Consider the following 20,634-nt stretch of genomic DNA (forward strand, 5'->3'; position numbering starts at 1 on the left):
TGAGGTAGAAACATAATGCACTAGCACCACCATGCTTCAAAAGACCCCACTAACAACTAGCTGACTCTTCGATTTTTTGGTGGAGTTCAGAATTAAGCTGGTCAAAATCAAACGCTGGTTGCATGCTTTCATAAATAAATTGTTGGTACTGTATATTATTGCGCTCATGGTCATGTCGATCGCTGACCGGCCAAGAGACAAAGAAACATCGTAAACACCACTTCCACTGTTTATTGGACATGCTTGGCCATCGATGTAGTGTGGTTCTCTCATATCAAAATGTTTTAGTCATTTTGTCAACCTAAGTACATGTACACTGCTTAAATGTGTTTGCACATTACATAATAGGCTCAAGGTGCAACAGGACACAGGAGATAAGCTCCCGGTTTGTGTGGAGCATACCATTCTAACGTACATGTATATATGTACAGTGGTGTACATGTACTTGTACAATTAAGATTAAAAGAGCTTCTCTGAGTGGATCACAAATTTGACAGACAAAGAATTTGACGGATTGAAATCGAGTTTATATTACAATACAGATTATTTTATGGGCTTTTCAGGCCCGTGGGAACTGTTTTTATACGACTTGTAGTTCGTGAGTTAGGTCAGTGTACAGTGATGCCGGTCACCAAGTTGTTATGAAAAAACCTCCGCGCCTCAGGAAACGTGAACATTGCACAATTTGCGGGTAAATTTTGACAGGTCTGTTCTTTCGCTAAAAAATAGAATTTACGTATATATTTACATTGGAAACCAAATAATTTCATAGTGAAAGAACTGTTGTGATACGTTGAGCGGTTTTGGAGTTACACTCTAATTTGCTCCCAGAATTCCCTGGTTTCCAGCTGTTTTTGACAGTTTTTTGCAGTGCCTGGCCAACGGTGAATAACTTTACTCCCAGATGATAATACTTTATTTTGGCTACTTTGAGTAAACCCTAGGAACATTAGTTCTGACGACATCAAACAGATTTTGATGACCCTGTTTGTAGCTCTATGGTGCATACGGGAAATACAATTTTGTCGGCCTTTCAAAAAATATTAAGAACTGCGAGGGTCACACCTGTGTGCGCAGTGCCGCAAACAAATTAAAATACCGCGGCCGGTGATGAATGCACGCCATGTGTACTGCACAGATATTAGGAAATAAACAAACCACTAGGAATTTGTTTTGCCATACGGAAAACTCTCTGACGACTGTGATCCAACATACCTTGCCTAAAGAATCATTGTGTAGAAGACGATACTCTTTGTATGAGATGAAGAAAATACAAAAGTGAAAACACGTTTTGTAATTTTGCAGAAGTTAGCAAAAACGTGTCGTCTGACAGTTGGGTACCATATGTGAAATTTCGAAAATCAATTATTGCCGATCGGGCGAATGCCGGGCAAAACTCCCTGTGAAAATATGCAAGTATTGCCGGCAATACTTTTACCCGAGTACTGGTAAGTCGCAAAATTTCAATTCGATATCTCACATTACGTGCACCGTACAGGTCAGAATTTTAGCCGACACGCTAACACCATAGAGCTACAACACAACTAATGAACCTGACACGCTGTCCAATACACGCTTTGCGGTTTTTACCGTGCATTGCTGGTCGACCAGTCCAACGCACGATAAGCCTGACCCCAGACCCCATCATCTCGGAAGGGGCTGTGACCGCAAACCCCAAAGGGGACCGACAACATGTAGTGAACCACTCACTGCACACGCAGGGCCGTCGCTCCAGCTTCATGTACCGGTACGGTATGCGTGTACTGTAAATGTACATACATGTACATGTACATGTACAATGTACACTAGTGCGCTGAATAAATGAAATCACGTACTGTACATGCACATGTGCATGAGTGCCAGACTGGCAAGATTACCGTCTTGAAGTGTCGAAATATGTATCATTATCACAGCCGTTTCTTTTTGTTTTAGATCGCAGCAGTTGTTCAGTTGGATAACATCTGGAAAACTGTCAAATTGTAGTAGTCTACAGTGTGTGTTTAGCTACTACAAAACTTTTTCCCCAATCTAATGCTATGTCGGTTTTAAGCTATTCCCGTGAGGGAACTTTTTACAGCATGGAAAAAGTAACTGCGAAAGAAATCCATTCCTCAGCCAGAACTATTATAACAAGCTGATTTTACAATGAAGTGTTTCGTATTTAATGGAAACTTAGTTCTTGTATCAGAATTCCAGTAAATAAAAAAACACTAAACTTGCGTAAATTTTAACTTGACTTTTTCATTTCCCTGCCACATGTGCCGCGACCATGCCGCGACCAAGCACTCACGAAACTACAACCACCCTAGCGCTTTCATCCCAACCACCAATCATAAATTGAAACAAGTGTATTGCATATTCATTTTGATCCCACGCCAACAAATGCAAAGCTGCTGCCCCTTATGCGTCACATACATGCATATTTATGAAGTTCACATAGATGCTACTTCGTCCGTTGTGTGCAGCCTATGCATGCACAGCGCTATCACTCGTGCAGACCCGACTTTCCTTTCATTTCGGTACGATCTTTGCCGTTCAGTTTGGTCCTAACATTGTCACAATCAGAGTAAATTTTTAAGGTAGGTTTTCCAGCTGAAAGGTCGAAAACTGATGGGAAAAATCCCCTACTCACATCGAATTTATATTTACGCGATTTTGATCACACCGAGCTCGAGTGTGCACATGTACATGTATGATCGCCGCCGGGCCGTGCGGCCCTCTTGACTAAAATTTGGCTAGTGGACCGGCGAGGTCAAACCCCGTTTATATTTATGGATTTCTCACAAAATAGTTTTCTCTAATTTAGGAAATGTTTTGCAATAAAAACTGCTAGTTATAATCGTCTCGGTTGAAAAATTAATTTCAGGCTTGAATATTTTCTGTGCCTGATTCAAAAGTTTTGGGAGCAATTCAGACACAAACCAAAAAAGTGTTGCCTCCATGGCACTTCCACCGATTCTGTATGGACAAACAACGCTTTATCTTCAGAACAAGGAGCAAAACCAGAAGCCATGATTTCAACAGAAAATCCTCAGGCTCCCATTAAAGATGATTTCCACACCCCTTTTTGGGAATGGAAGATGCCCACAGTACTCCACAGTAACAAACTCGCCCCCTACTGTCATACAGCTATTAAGTGTTTGTGTTTCAGCCTTTGTGGTAGAACCCCGCTGATAAGCACAGCAGGTTTGTTGACTCACGGATTAAAAACCTGACGGTAAACCGCTAGAAGTGCAGTTTTCTTTCCGAGTTTAGGGGCTCAAACTCGGAGAGTTTCTAGAGGGACTGACCCGTAATGATACTATTATTGAATTTGACTCTGATTAGAATCAGGTCAGACAAAAGAAATATAAATGAAAACAAAGCTGTTACAAATATTACGGTGTAATTTTCAAAATGTGATTGGGTTATTTCTCAACATTAGACATGTCAGATGAGTTGTCATGTCGACTATTGTAGGGGAAGGTAGATGTAGTTGAATAATAAAATTCAGCATTGCATCAATGTTTTCATTATTTGTAAACAACAGCAAACAGTAGACTTAAATTATAATGGCATCGCACTGTGTTTCAATGTACATGTACAGTTTCCTACTGGACTGTATGCATCTAGTCCCACATCGTTGCCATAGGAAAACGCACATGTAAACAAAGCATGGCGTTAAGTCTGTTTGATAAATCTTGCTATGCAAAACTCAACCTATCATCTTTCTGAACATTAAAAGTAGCTGACATGTGCATCACAAAATATAAATAGCAATTTTAACACTGGTGCCTGTTCTAATTGCAATCTCAGTCTTTCATTTTTCTTTTTTTATTCATGTATACAATGATATGCAGTTCTTTTAAATGATACTTTATTTTCTTTTATAAGTATTTGGAAAATAATAAAAAACAAAATCACTGAATCGAGGAAAAAGAACTTTGCCTTTAGTTTTTTCCATGAGGAGGTCCTCTTTATTTTAACCAATCGGGTAATTAAAGCTCTTGTTCTCTCAAGATCACCACATGACAATGAGAATTTCAATAGTGCACTTCCATTTGGGGGACAAGTTTAAGATCCATTTTCATTGATTGATAGCAGATATTTGCAGCTTGTTTTGCTGCTTTCGGCTTGGTTATACCTTTTCCCTATCTCTTCATTTTTTACATAAATTTGGCAGTAGCCCCACAACTGCAGTACCGTACCAAACGTGGGTATTCGGCTCTTCCTGCGTGCAAGCTCTGCCGCTGTGATCACAGGTTACATGTACATTTGAAAACCTTTAGAGCTTACCAGTTATGCATAAAAATATGGCGGATGTGCCATCATGGAATACAGGGAAAAAATAAATGGAAGAGATTTAAAACATGAATCGCGATGCCGCACTAACTTGAGGAGCAAGTAATTGACTGACTCGAACTAGGTAATCCAATGGCATTTTGAATTCATTTCACAAAGGTGCATTTTCCATCACTTGAAGGTCTGTCATGTCTGTCCCGAATGGACGACCAGTTCTTCACGCGACCAACCTTTACTGATTCTTCCCACAAACGACTAAATTCGATTACATCATGTACTAATTCTTACTCATGTACTAATTTGTTCTCACAGTTTAGGCCCGGGCCTAAAATCAAGCGGGAAGGGCCGTTGATTTTTTTCTACAAGTTGCTTTTTCATACGAAACCCTTATTATCCTAGAAAACGGCAATTTAAGGGGAAAATGGGCACTTGTTGCAACGTATTAGGGAGGTGCCTCCCCTCATTAATGCTACTCCACTGGGCAAAGTATTTTTGCACCTCATGTCTCGTCAAAGGTACTCTCCATCCCACAATAGTTCTTTCTTGACTGCCGACTGAGGGGGTACTTCTGGCCTCAGCACAGTGTTCCTAAACGTCACGCCGACGTGCTTTTGGTTTGCCGTGCATGCACATACGCATGCTATTGCTACTTACATGTACTACTACTACTAGTTAACTTGTAAATATCGGTTTAGTTCGTCTCAAATTGAAGTTGTTTCTTTCTCAACTCCAATTTGTTCCGTAAGTAGAATCACCAAGAAATGAGCGTGTTCACTGAGCGACCCAAGGGTTTCTGCCAGTATGACTACATCGAAGAGGACAGCGACCAAGAAATTCATGGAAGAGACAGGTAGGACTTGATTTGAACGGCGTACATTATTGTAGTTTGTACATGAATGTACATACACTGTAGGGCCTAGGCTATAGTATTAAAGACTAGAGCACTTAATAGAACATCCTGCTTATAACAAGGAAATTGAGGTCCCAATCCTTTGTTTTTTATCGTTTTAATTTCTTATAATACAAGGTTCCTGTTGTTACAAGGTAATTTCCTAAGGACCTCTTAATAACGAGATTCGACTGTATTATAATCACATAATCGTGACCAAACTACCAGTTCATCACTGCCAAGTAAGTTCAAGTTGTGTATTTGGGGGCCCCGTTCCTGTGATATTATTAGAACTAAAGGGAGACCTACATGTACATTTACACTTTTGGATTTGTTTCGCCCCAACTATAGTATAAGTCCCAACTATATGTATATAGTTGAGACGGTCCCAACTGTAGTGCTGCAGTTAGGCTGGCCCAACTAGCATTGACCAATGTCTGTGGGAAATGTTTCAACATTATCCAAGTCAATGTGTCTCATACTTGACACAATTCATCTAAAATGTGGCACTTCATCTGTTCATCTAGCCCTATGACCAGTAACATGACATTTGTAAACAATATGACTTTGGCACACGTATGCTGGGCACATCATGCACACAGGACCTCTCTGCTGTAGTTGGGCCGGCCCAACTGTAGCACTCTAGTTGGGACGGGCCCACCTATAGTTAGGATGGGCCTAACTGTAGTTAGGACTGATGCTATAGTTGGGACGTAACAGATTCACTTTTGTAGATGACTATTACATCATGCGCAGTAACTGAAGAAATAACGTGAAAGAGGGCAGGGTTTTGAATTTTGAGGGAAATTATGAGAGGAACCATGTTTTGACACATAACATAGAATATGGTGGATTCGGATTTGCATTTGGCTGGGTTATCAGTGAGAAAGTGACATTTTCTCACAATTTAAGGTTTCAATTTCCAAAACATGGTAATTGCAATAAAGAGAGCATTGCCTTTTGTTTTTTTGAGGGGCTGACCAGTATTACAAGATTAAAATGACAAAAAACTGGGGGCCCGCTATTATACAATCCTCCTTATGTATTGCACAAGTACGGCAAGTGAACACGTTGACAACCTGTACATGTACATGCATGTGCTGTCATGACTGTGGGTGTACGTAAAGGCCTATAGGCTAGGCCTAGATGGTTTTATCACAATTGAAATGTGCCATAACCAGATACATGCAACTATCGGTGCCTACATTATGTCGGCCCAAGTAAGCACAGGCTTACAACATGTACATGTACAAGCGCGACAAGTGATTTGGACATGTTGGAGGAGAGACAAGATCCTTCAACAAGTTCGACCCTACACCATTCAGTGGCCAGCTGACTTGTGCTGCTGTAATTGTCAGCCTTAAGTTGATATCTGCGTGACATGGCTGTTTTTCTTGTTTCAAATTCCCACAAAAGTTTCAAAATTGAGTCTGTTCCCTACTTAACAGCTAGGAGGCTGGAAGTCCAACTGATGTTCCCTCTTTTTTGTGATCTATTGTCCTTAACCCTAACCCCCTAGGGTGTATGCAAAATTATATAGAAATTAGAGGATTGAGGACCGTTGGGCCCTAGGGTTAATAGTCCCAGTGAAATCACACACCACAAAAGTTAGGAAAAAAGTGAAAGAATAAATATATTCTGCCTTACATGTAGTTTGGGGCATTAATTGCTTTTAAGTTGACTCCTTGCACCTTGAAAATATGCTCATAGAACATAGTTTAGCAACTGAATGATAAGATTTTTTTATCAATTTGCACTTGTTGATATTTAATTCAAAAACAATGTTTGGATAAATGTTTTTGCAGTTCCGATGATGAGCTAGACATTCTCCTGCATGGCACGCCGCAGCAGAAGCGGCGGCTGACACGCAGCCTGAGTCGCGGCAGCCTGGAGATGTCCTCCAGCGAAGATGAGTTTGAGAAGGAGATGGAGAGGGAATTGGCTGAGACCATGAGACAGCATGAACAGCAGTTTGCCTCAGCTGGTGAGCTGGTTTGTTAGATTGCTCATCCATTTAGTGTGCTGCATCTTGAGACCTGCAACTGGTTGATTGCATTGGGCATTACTGGCGATCATAAGACATTACAATCTCCCCGCTATGGCATATATACATGTAGATGTATGGCGTCGTCATGAAGTAGCTTTTATTTTGTCTAGGATGCATGATACCAGGGAGTTCTGCTGCCTGGCATAAAAGCGTGATTAAGTCACCTGTTTGCATTGTTAAAACTGGGCGGGGAGGAATGCCTTAAGGCTCTACTTGTCAGCAGCTGACGATTTCTATTTCCTTTACTGCCAGAAAGTTTATTTCAGATTGTGTGGTTTATAACCTGTTTTTCTCTCCTGTTGTGATACACCCACTTCATTCTAACTCTTAATGCAGCCGAGAGTGCCATGTCCCATCGGGCGTCCGGCAGTGGTTCGGCTGATGTGCAGTCCAGTGGCCAGCCAGCCAACACGGAGAGTCAAATTGCAGATGAGTTCTACAATGACATCTACTTTGATTCTGATGACGAGACTGAAGAAGCTGCCGCTGCCAACAAAGCCAACTCATCCCAAAGGAGTAAGAAATTGACTGGCAAATTGCCGTAGGGTTTTAACTGGTCTCTATTATACTGACTCGATAGTGCACCTGCCATTCTCTGCGTACAAAGATTGTTGCCACCATGTGAGATGGAGCACAGTGTGCTGTAACTTGTTCACAATAACAAGTGACAATCAAAGAATTTGTGGGTTTTGTGAGCTAAAGATATACATAATTTTTTTAAGCATCCCTGGTGTAAAAGGTTACAACACCTAATACTTTCCTGAGTTACGCATACTTTGGCCCCCAAAATTGCTGCTTAGTGACTAGGCTTGGACGGTATTTCGATATTATGGAATAGTGGTGTGCTTTTTTTTACCAAACAGTACTGACTTGTGAGGTATTATACTAACATACTGGTATAGAATTCCAATCCTGTGGTATTGCTGATAGGCTTGAAATAATTGCAAAAGTGTTTGAAAATAATGGAAAAATCACCATATCATCATATTTCATTCCATTCTTTTGGTACAAGTCATCCAGTATCACGTCTGCAGCATCACTTACAGCACAGAGATAAGACGTTGCGCAGCTGACTTGCTATTTGAAAATAAATAAATGGACTGAAAAATGATAGTATTTTTAAGTTTGGGGGGTTTTGCCATGTTGACAACAACTATCACGCTAGCTGTACATTCAGTTGTTCGCATTCCCAGTGAATGTCAGTACTTATCACTGCTGCTTTTTGATGACGTACACTGAATATCCCCAAAGAATATCGCGGTATTGGTGAATATCGTGGTATTTTTATCGTGAATATCATGGTATTAAAAATGCAATACCGTCCAAGCCTACTTGTGACTGTGCCATGGATCCATGACCTATTTGAAGACTTAAGAAAAGAAGAGCTCAATCTCTGTTACATTTACATGTCAGCATGAAAATCATACGTGAAAATTGCCGGACTCACAAAGTTCAGACTGGTACACCAAAGCCGCACTGAACCAATTAATTGTGAAGATTTGAATGATGTCACTCCTAAGATCTCAAAGTAACTTGCTACTCTAGCATGCCATAATGAATAGGGTGTTATTTGCAATATATGTGTGTGTATGATAAATGTGTATGCTGTAATCTATGAACCTACCTAAGAATTTTGTAGTTAACTTTTAAACAATCAACGTTCAGCATGCATGCACATGCATGTAGCTTGTTTGTTTTGATGTAGTAATAGTGGCTGTAATGTGCTGTTATACTACTGGATCAGTGCAGTATGTATGAACAGTGCTCTTAGAATGGTCAAATGCCGATGCAGGTCGGATACCATTTTAAAAACTGAAGTTCAGCAACCTCAAGCCACTCAGAGTGATCAACTAAGCAGAGTACTCATGTACATGTACACATGTCCATAGAGACACCTTTACCAGTATTTCTAATAAGTGATAAATACTATTACTTGTGTTGCCTTGGCAGACAAAAAAACTCCAGGGAAGCACCGAGTCTTCACCAATGATGAGTTATTGTACGATCCAGAGATAGATGACCGGAATCAGGAATGGGTTGACAGGCAGCGTAGTCGTTACTATCCGCACCAGACCAAGCAGGAGTCATCAGCTCCACAGGCGGGTAACAGGGATTGTCCGGAGGACAGTGTGAGTACGAGTGCAGCTGCGGGTAAGGAGGAGACACCGGTCATCCCAAAGAGCGATGCGGTGCTCAACTGCCCAGCCTGCTTGACCACACTTTGTCTGGACTGCCAGCGGCATGAGCTGTACACCCACCAGTACCGAGCCATGTTCGTGCTGAACTGCACCATCGTCCGTTCCGAGCGCCTGATCTACACCATCCCGGAGAAGGCAAGGCAGCGGAAGAAGGGGAGGAAGAAAGGCCACAAGAGGCAGCTGGTCAAAACTGATGAGGCCGAAGGAGCGGTGCCCTCATCGGCGACCAGTCAACAAGAACACTACCACCCAGTGCGCTGCAGTAAATGCAACACCGAGGTTGCAGTATACGACAGTGATGAAGTGTTTCATTTCTTTAATGTGATCACCAGCTTATCATGAAGCAATGTCGTCTGATCATCCAAAGTTGCTTTCCACTTGTAAACTGAGTGAACAACTAAAACAGTGCCTCATCTCTTTCACGATCCAATATCAGTTGATTTTGGAAGGGTTGATCTTGTTGACCCGAGCTGTGAACCTGTATTCTAACCACTAGATCTGGTTTGTGTGAACTTGTCCTGGCCTCAGCTTTCTTTAGAGTGTACCAAACATTGAAGAATGTCGAGTCCCCCATCCCTTTTGATTTTTCCTTGAGCCATTCCCCGTAGGAAAAATCCTGGTAATGCACCATACATGGGGACTAAAGTCTGTTTGGATGTCATCTTCCCAGTTCCATCAGCTTATATTCTTATAGTCATATGCACTTGCGCAATGTCACAATAGTCAAGGAAGGCACCCGTGGAATTTTAAAATCAGTTCATTTTTTAATTACTATACATTTTGGGCAAGCCATTAATGACAGTTCAAAACACTTAAAATTTCAAAACAACATTGCATTAAAATTACAGGCCAGTGACAATAAGCAAAATACTACATGAAAACACTATGCTGTTCGATCGACTCGATTAATGTTTGGGTTAAACCTCATTGTAACTACATACTCTATGTATGTTCACATTGGCAATGCCAGGTTTATTTGAGGGTGGGGTTTATCATTTTCATCACCAAAAATAACAAAAAAGTACAAGTTTTACCCCGCGTCAGAGAAAAGTTTCCATCAGTGGCAGTAGCCTTTATGGTGCATCCTGAACTAATGCCGTAGATGTGGTTGTAGTAAGCCAGCATTGATCATGCACTGGTGAATCTGGGGTGGGACAATGGGGGCTGTTTTTGTATTTGTGTGAATTATTTGGAGTTAGTTTCATTTCTCAAAGCATGTAAAAAGCCTCCACATTTAGTCTGACCCCTCAGAAGGACCATAAAAAAGTTACATATATTCACCAATTTTTGCTTCCCTGAAAAATTGGGTTTCGATCCACCCTTGTGGGTATTCTGATTACGTTTTTATTGATATTAAAATGATTCATCCGAAATTAATGTCATACTGAGAAACTTTCATTGCTGAAGTGATGCAGGTGGACTTTGCAAGGTCATATGCCAAGGAGGCAGAAACAAAACACACCGTGTAAAGAGTGGAAGTTTGCGTGCGTACAAAGAAAAACCATGAGTACATGTACTTTGTTAAGAAGTTCGTGTATCTTCGAAAAAGATACAAATTTAAAATGAAAACTGTTTGGTTTTAAGAAATCAAAGTTTTCAAATTATTTTTGTGAAAAAGTTTCCCTCAGTCAACTTCTGTGGTGTATTATACAGATTTCACTGCATTTAGAGCATTGTCACGTTAAACTATTAAACTATAGAGTTGGTCACACTGAGGATTTGTTTTATTAAAGTTTTAAAGAGCACCTCTAAGGAAAACATGTTTCTCTGATTTTATCTGTTCAAATAAATATGGAAGCATCCAAGTCGAATGCAATGTCATGAAATGATTTGTCTCAACTATAACAAGCTGAAAAGTTTTTTTTTTCTGTTCATGCCAAGATGCGAATTCTGAATGAAGATTACGTTATTCTGAGAAAACGAGGGGAACCCTAGCCATGTGTTCGTTGTGGATAAACCTTGTACAGTGCCAAATAATGCTTGTAGCCGTTGTTCGGTATGCAAAAAATTTCCATCACTACCGTACCGTCATGAGCAGAAACAACAATTTACGAGGAAAATATATATGATTCTGTCAAATTCTGCTAAACTACCCGCAACAGTGAGCTTTCTTCCCTAGATGATGTCACACTTTTGCTCATGAAAATGCAAAGTCAACTTTTAAAAACCAAAAAACTGCAAAATTTTCTAAAACTGGCATAGGGAAATTGAACCTACTAATCTGAAATGAAACACTAATTTGCATTTGTCATGGATTTCATTTTTAACATGTTCTGGTTTTGCTCTGACGTCGAAAACTTGTTTCTTTTTAATGGGCAAATGCCCCTGATTTTGCCAGTACTCTCTATACTCCTCCAAGTCTGAACACATAATTTAATATGACTTTATTTTTAGGTATAAGAAGCAAACCACATACAATTTGTGGGTAGCTGAAGAAAACTAAGACGACATGGCAAATTGAATTTAATTTGCCCTTCAGAGGTTTGGCGGACACAATAGGAGGGCGCTCTTTGGTTTGGGCAAAATCTTGGTTTTGCTCCAAATTTACCACTTCAAATAGCGCCCTTGTATTGTGTCTGCGATACTTCTGAAAGGCTAATTGCGTTGAGGAGTGAAATTTTACCATCTGTTCTTTAGAGCGTGAACTTGTACTGACAATCACAGATTTCAATAATTGCATAATTAGCTAAGAATACTAAAACGTACAAAATTGGCAAGGTCAAGGAAAACTCTGCATAATTTTGACAAATTTCCAGACGCCACTGTTTTTTTAATTTTCTTTTTTTTTTATGTTAGCATTTGCCCGAGATATACTTCTTTTTTTATGTTAGCATTTGCCCGAGATATACTTCCCTGTATCCACTGTCCAGCCACCATTTCATGTCAGGAAAGAAAACGAAGGAGATGGCCCTCTAACGAAACGTCATTCACACACTGAACTATGAAGGAATTTAGACAACCAGACAGGTGTCCGGACGTGGACCAGGACCAGCATCTACACACGTCCTGTTAATACCAATACAGAAGCTAACATATAATTCATACGAAAGAGCGCGAAATGAAAATCTAAACACAAGCAGCATTTGATTTAAACAACTCAGTCTTACGCAGCAGCATGCTGCAACAGTTAACTTTCTTTTCGCCTTCATTTCACCGTGCAGGAAGGAAAGCAGCTTCGTTGACAAGGCTGCGTGGTGTAGCTCGTCGCTTTCAAATGGTTTAGACGGTGGGCCCGAATCCCAGAGGTGACTTTTTGTTTTGTCCGTGCTTGATGGCATTCAGTATCTATAAATGACTTTAATTCGCTCTCATCAAGTACCAACAGTACCTTGGCTCATAGAGGAAGGACACAGAAGGAGTTTGAACTGTCCGGGCTATAACATCTGACCGCTTTTTGGCATGTCCAGTATGTCCATAGCCAGAGCGCAGCGAGCCCTCGCTACGCACCATCTGCTTCACAACCACAAAACACCTGTGTACCCTATGATTGCCGCCCCAATTTTTCGCTGGTAAAACTTTGTGTACTGAGGTATAGGAAACTGAATATTCATGCATTGTTGGTGCTGGGTATGATCTCATAACAACGTCAAATGTAGTACTTGCGCAGTTGTTTGCATTACGCCGAGTGCCCCAAATGCACATGTGCAGTCGTTGCCCCTAATGAACGCAAGCTTCTGGAATCATTTTGGGAATAAATAGCCCCATTTTAACAATATTTTGTGCTTTGTTTGAATAATTTTTATTATGGCATTTGCACAAAAGCGTATTTTACGAGATTTTATGACAGTCTCTGTGATGAAATAGCGCATTTTGTTCCTTATGAACTCAGCTTTCCAGTAGTAGTGAATATTTTGTTGGCCAGTCTAAGCCAAATTTGTACCAAGTCTTTGAAAACTGATGTACTTGAGGAAGGATAATTGAATTACAAACTTTGCATGGATTTTTGAACAGTGTATCAACCTTGGAAACGTTTATTTCAGATGGTAAAAGTAGGTCTAATATCAGGAATTTTTCTCTCTATTTCCTGGTCAAAGGAACAATTTCTATTTAATTGCAAGCAAAATACTACGAGGCAGTATTGCTAGGATGTTAATGGCCCCGCTTGTCCGTCTAATCTGCAGGCAGTAACCAGGCATTTTTGGAATCTTTTCTATTATTCGTTTGACTCGGAGGCGACGATCATTGAACACTTTGAATGAAGTGCCAGAGTTGCAACTCCTTCTGTGTCCTTCCTCTATATATGGTCCAGGCGAGCGCCTTAGTACAGGTTCGAGACGTACGATGGCCCACCCGGCGGCCACGGCTTTTAGGGATTTGTCTCGTTTCCTCCCTTGCATGGTCGCTCGAACCCTTTTAGGGGTTAAATGGATGGGCAGGGAGGAAGTGCGGTGGGCCGGGAACCCTGAGACCCCAGAAGAGTCCTATATGGAAGCCGGTCACTGCGATTCATTGCAAATTTCACAGGAGTCCGTGCGTCTGAATGCTTGGTCAACACCACATGGTCAACACCACATAACTTTTGGATTTTCCCTCAACTTTTTTTTGAAAGATAACTTTTTAAGGTTTGAATACAGTGAGTTCAAACACGGCATGGTTATTATACATCACAGTGTATATTCGTTTTTCAACTTCATTTGTTATCTTATTTACTGAAACGTAGGACATTATTAAAACCGATCTCCAAGGTGTTCTGGTTCATTTTTCTAAATATATAATGAGTCATCTCTATATCACAAAAGTGGCGTATCTTGTGAATGTGTCCCAATTAATGGTACAACAGTTGCAGATCAAGGGGTGGCGGACTCGACTCATTTTATTAATTTTAAGGGAAGTACATTTTCAAATGACCTCTTTATTATTTTGCTCACAACTGGTTCAATCAGATATTCTCGATAAAGTCTCAATTGCATGTCTGTGTTTATCTTTTTGGGTCCAAGTGCGTGGGCGATGACTAACCGTTTTGGTAAATGGTCGATCCGTCACTGGCCGGATATGTTTGCCCAAAAAGCACAAATATAGTGAAACATATTGAGACCAAATAAACTCAAAAGGAAAGAAAACCTCCGTAAAAATAATTTTGCATAGCCCTTTAATTTTGTGTCCAGGTAACGCTTTGATGAGATCTAGATGCAATCTGCTATCCCCGAATATAGGGTTTCAAAATGATTAGCTTGACTAGACTCTTGGCATCATGTCAAATCCCAAACCATTGCAATTTAAGCTTTGAAAAGAAAGCGGATAAAGGAAGATTTTCAGTGACCGAAGAAGCATGTTTTTCACTCCCGGTTAATTAAGAAAAAATAAATGTCGGCACTGTGTAATGCTGTTGCCAACGCTGCCGTACTTTGCACTAAGGCGATGCACGAAACGGCTTCCAGCGGCTACAGCTACATCGCTAGCTCGGCCCTAGTGTTTCCAATGGGCAAATCCTAATGACCTTACTCTAAGCAACCGATTCAGATTGAGCCCCAATACAGAGACTTGTTGTCTTGACCACGTGATCCAGGTCTTAACCATTAATTAATGGAAGGAGTAGAATGTGTCGGATCGTTCCGCAGCTTCAGTCTGATTTGATACGGCCTGTATTCTTTGCTCCGTGGCCAGTATATCTGGAGCAACCAGTTAATAATATAAATTCACTTATCCTTGAGTACAGGGTTTATAGCTGCCATCTTGCAAACCAGTGCTTTTCTACAGGGTACGCACAAAGGAGGTTTTCCTTTAGGACAAAAGAACCGTTGAACTGCCCTGCAAGATGGCTACCACACAAAGCCTCTGTAAAATGTTGCATGAACTGAAACAGTCGAAATGTTTTCTACTAACAAGAATAATCGCATATGTTATAAGTGAGTGCACGAAAATGCGCATTTCCTGTTACATTTCTGTTTTATTCGCAATTGATCTATTTGTTATTTACCGAATAAACTTACATCGTGAAACTAGCGGGAACCACGGTGAAGCCTGCGTATATGAAGAACGTAAGAGCGGGCATAACGGATACAGTTGCTAAGTACAGCCCACTCACTACAAGACCAGAAACGAATGTAGAAAAACTCTCCAGATATCCAAATATGGCAAATGCAGCTCCTAAAATGAAATTTTAAAAAAATGACTGATTGTCTTGGCACAAACATAACAAAGAGGTTATCCATTCTCATTGCTTGGTTTTGTTTGTGATGAGTGCCGGCCAGAGAGATGCCTTGTTTATCTTCCTGGCTTAAAGACATCCAACCCAACTACTCTCCCATTAAGTTTTGTGCAGTGTAGATTGATCCTGTAGAAGCGACACATCGCACCAAGTCATCTGATGCGAAAACCAAAACAAAACCGCGTCGCCGGGTTAAACGGATTTTATAGCAAATCGCCAGCATTTGAAAGGTGGAAGTTATATTTTAGCATCTTGTGAATTTATATGCCATTTAAGTCAATAACGTCAACAATGGTTTGAAGTGAGCGCTTACAGGAACAAAGTTTTAAGGCTAAAGAAGTCTGGGCAAACTTTAAAAAAATCAAAACCTAGTTTCGAACCGTGGACACGACTATACTTTCCGTTATCCACTCTACCCAAGTCCTTGAAACCACCCACGTTCTTTTTCCTGCTTTTGAATTTGTGCCTACGCTCAACGTAATGGTTCTATTCACCAGACTTTTCTGTAAAGCCTCATTAATTATCAGACATCAATAGGTAATTGGATGGTTATCCACCATGACAGCGCGTAGTGTTACACTAATTTGAACTGGTTAAAAGAGCCCTTAAAAATGTCACTTTTCGAAAATCTTTTTATGCTACTTTAATATAAGTATCAGTGCATGTAGGACTGCTGCAATTACTTGATTAATAATTGCTAATGCCATTGTCATATCAATTTTTTGACTATATTGCATGGTCTGGTGCGCTTGTATTCTTCTTATTCCCGCCAAATGAGAGCAAATTTACCCCATTAATTGAGCGTTCACGTCACCCCGCAGTACCTATTTCATCTGGGCGCATGATTCTTGAAATAACCGACCGAGCCACAGGGGTAGGTATCCCTCGCAGACATCCGAAGACGGATCCTGCAAAAGCCCACAACAGTCACACAACATCTTCATGTAACAAATCTTGTCTGTATCTTCAGATAGCAAACAACAAAAGCATTTACTGAGAAGTAAAAGCACTAATTCAGAATAAGCAGTTGCTTGAATTTGTATGAATAAAATGTTTCATTTACTGTTCAGCATCTGCTTGTACAAATAGCAGCAAATGCTTTATGCTTGTTGATTGCTCCACAGCCGAACAGTTGTGCACAATATAGGTCTTCCATTGTCTGCACGTACAGGCACACACAGTGCAGCACGGTGCTGTATCTTGAGACCTCAGCTAGCACGGCAGATAAGCACGATGGCAATAATTTTGATCGTAAAAGCCTTGATGAAGAAAATTGCTCTGCCACTCTCAAATCGGTACAACTGCCTGCTTCTGGATTCTTGAGATTCCCTCCTAAAGGCATACAGCTTTTCCTTTCGAGTGACATTCATGAACGCTGCCATTTTTAATATTAGTAAATGCCCATTGTTTTCAAGCTTGCCCTGACCCGGTCTTGAAAAATGTCAAGCAAATACTCCAATTCTGTAGAATTTACTCATTTTTATTCATGCAAAATAGGAGCAACTGCTTATTGTCAAGCACACGCTTAAAGAGTAAAAAGTAAATACTTTTTAAATACTTACTTTTTAGCAATTGCACTAAAGTAAAAGCGTTTGCTTCATTATTATTCATACAAACACGAGTAAATGCTTCAAAAATGATAGTAAAAGCAAATGCTACTTTTTATTCATACGACCCAATGTCGTAAGTACAATCCCAAATACTCACGTTGAGTTACAAAAGAATTTTCTCCAATATTAAATGTTCGACCACCCATCAGATCCAGATTACTAACACTTAAGACCTGGAAAGACGAGAAGTACTTTTGAAGTGCAAGGTAGGAAAACAGGTATATATATGTCCACGTATACCACATTTTAATGGAAAACGTTTCTTCAATAATTCCCACAACAAAATGTTATTACACTGAACATGAATTTGAAAAAGATGATAACGCTTGTGACTCGTCCATGTCTCCAGGAAGAAAACAGAATAGTTTGTTCGTTAGCAATTATCACCCGTTGTTCATATGGCTTTTCTTTTTTATTGTAAAATATATAGGATGCGAGTAATGCCTTAAAGGTTTGTAAGGAGACATGCTTCCATGATCTTTGGAAAGATAGGTTCACTCAGCACACACCTTCATAAAGAAAAATCAGATCCCTACTTGCCAGTCAGAATTTAGACCCCTTCGATCAATTGAATGCACTCTAGACGATCCAAAATGTGTTTTATGAGGGTAGTCAATGTTGTATAGATCTCAGCAAAGCGTTAATCGTGGGCGTAAATACCGTAAAATGGGGCATATACCTGATGCAGTGTTTGGATGGGATGGGACAGGATTACCTCAAGTTTGCTGCTCCAAGCAGTGACGCACACAGGATTTGTCTTGAGGAGGACTGGGGCCAGAATGCCCCCCCCCCGGTTGGTCATGATGCTCGAGTCCCCTCCCCTCTCTCTTTCGCCACAGGGAACTGGGACCCTATTGTCCCCTATTGTTATAGGTCCACGATTTGAATGTGTATACAAACTCACCTGCACATTTACCGGTATGAAATGTGTTGACCATGTTATCCAACAAGATGTATCCTGAAAAGGTACATACACCTTTGAAAGAGACCTTTAAGCTAGCTCTTGGAAGCCTCACACCCAGTGTTGAAGACACAAACACAATTGCTTTTTAATGTTGTTCCCCTACGTTGTGCCAGAACTGCCCAGCCGAAACGACTTGAAATCAAGCCAAAATAACTTCGTTTCACCTAGGTTGCTGGAAAAAAATTTGCGACCGGAGATACAAGTCGTGAATTTTGGTCGTAAATATTGACGATTGGCGATGTCCCTCTAGGGCCACCATAGTATGGTCAATAGACTGGTAATTATAAAAGAAAGTGTTTTGCGTACAGTGTGGGATGGGGGGGGGGAGTCAACGGAGGTGTGTGTGGCATGTGTTCAGTTCAATTCATTCTATTAAAAACGGTTTATTTACAAGCTTTCTTTGTGGACAAAGGCCATATTACACAAGTTTTTACATTTAATTTTAAAGATAAATACGACCATTAAAACATTTTGTTAAAATTACAATAAATACGGAGTTGCTTGTCTACATAAAAATTATTAGTTCTTATACATTACATACAATCGGCTCAAGCATGGAGCATACTTCCTCAATATGTTTACATCAAATTGTTGCTGGTATCATGATTAACCTGGGATTGGATACTCGCCAGCAGGGACGTGACCAACATGGCCCTTAATAAAAACAATGAAAGGAGTTATACCATCAAGTGGAAAAGTACCGGCAAATATTACATCAAAATCTTGAAATGTTGATGAGGGCTCGACAGGAGGGTTATGTGTAGTGTTACCCCAACTGGAAATTTTGGAGAGTGTGCCAACGTGGCCAAGAACTTTTCCCAGGGGAGTTTTATTAAGCATATTCATAAACCACCTTGAGGACTGACCAGCTGACCTCTAGCCTCCAATTGATTTACGGGAGGGCAATATCCAGAGTGGATTGGGCCTTCAGTTTACATATTGGTGGTGTTTAAAGGGATTTTCTAAACTGCCACTTGCACTCCCACCAATTACTTAAAGGATTTATGAACCACAATACTCATTCACAAAAGGTGTGAAATAAATCATCAGTCATTTGTCATCAAGCAACTAAAAATTATTTTCTAAAACTAAGCACTACAAAGGTAATGTAACTCAAATAATGTAATAAAGAAATTTAGAATCATATTGGATCGAGTAATAACATTCCAAACAGATTTAACTAACAGAGTTGCTGACGGACTGATTCAGGAGCTCTCTAATGGTGTAGACCGTGCCTGATAGAGGGCGACAGTTAACTATAGCCGTTCCCTCATGGAATAATGTGCAAAGCCCAGAGGGAAGAATCACCTAATCCCCCCGGGAAAAGTGCCACGACTCCACAAAGAATGCTTCTTATTGTTCTAATTTGGCACTCCCACACACCCCCGGCATGCCGTGGCTGCGGTGGAACCAGGAGTTCATGAGGAAGTCACAATCTTAATATGCCAGGTAGGCTGTCACCTTGTCAGTTTCGAGCTCCTTTTTGGCATCATGCAGCTCATTCCTTGCTCCGACGAAAAGTTGCTGCCTTGGTTAGACCGTATCTGACGGACCTTTCCTCTGATGGCAATGAAACACCTCAGCCCATTGATAAAGGCATCGGTAGAGACTGAGGTCATCTATCAACTCAAGGTGAACTGCTCTGGAACACGGTAAATAAGAGCCCGTATCTCTTGTACTCTTTCGACGTCCTTGCTTATAGCGGTGAAGGTACCAAAGCACCCAGTACAAGAACTTGATGATGGACACGATTCGACACGATCCTCTCAGTAGATCCGCCATTTTCTGCTCTTGCACAGGTCTCCGTTGTCTTCGGCAGATTACGCATTTCTGTATGATGTTGGACACCAATCTCCCCCCACTGCTAACCCGGAAACCTTTGCCCTTATTTTATTGAGAGTGATGCCCCAACCTTGATGGTGAACCTTCTCATGATAGTGAGCCACAATGGTTTCAGAGATATGTGGCTGTCACGGTCCTTGGACAGTATAACTGGATGCTTGGCAGAAAGTGGGAGCGACGAGTTTCTCAATTAAGCGACCTCCAACGCACAAAACCCCCAGGTCATCAGTGATATCCCTTGGAAGGGGTTTCTCGATCCTAACTTCAACTCATTCTCCTGAAGGAGATTGCCTCCAGTACGTCGCTCTTGAACATTGGTCAGACGAGTGTCGGCGATGCCCTACGCTCTTCTCTTTAGTCTTGCAACGGCTTGCACAGGCAAAGACCAGCTGGAGAACCTTGCCAGCCTTGACAAAAGGCTGGTGTCGATCACTTGACTCAGTCACTCATGTGCTTAGGACTACCAACTTCTTCACTTCTCTCTTATTCTCAAAACTTACAGAGACTGAAGTCAGTTTCTAAATATCGTTGTTGACGGATTAGAGAGGTTTCAAGAGATAGAGCTGAAAATTACATCAGACAATGGGACAAAATCAGCAGAATGTTTTGATGTCGGCTCCTTCCTTCCTCTTTGCTGTAAATGGATCCTTGTGAT

General features: G+C 40.8%; 1 protein-coding gene across 1 annotated transcript; it reads left to right on the forward strand.

The window, feature by feature from the left end:
* The first annotated feature begins 4,893 nt into the window (after positions 1–4,893).
* Positions 4,894–11,226, forward strand: eapp (E2F associated phosphoprotein). Its single transcript, XM_022254643.2, has 4 exons — positions 4,894–5,131; positions 6,976–7,154; positions 7,554–7,733; positions 9,168–11,226. The coding sequence occupies exons 1-4, from the start codon at positions 5,043–5,045 to the stop codon at positions 9,755–9,757; spliced, it is 1,038 nt and encodes a 345-aa protein (XP_022110335.2). The 5' UTR covers positions 4,894–5,042; the 3' UTR covers positions 9,758–11,226.
* Positions 11,227–20,634: the final 9,408 nt, after the last annotated feature.

Source organism: Acanthaster planci, linkage group LG01 (genome assembly GCF_054643075.1).
Source record: "Acanthaster planci isolate LZ-2023a linkage group LG01, COTS_SCS, whole genome shotgun sequence".
In the NCBI taxonomy this organism is placed as follows: domain Eukaryota; kingdom Metazoa; phylum Echinodermata; class Asteroidea; order Valvatida; family Acanthasteridae; genus Acanthaster; species Acanthaster planci.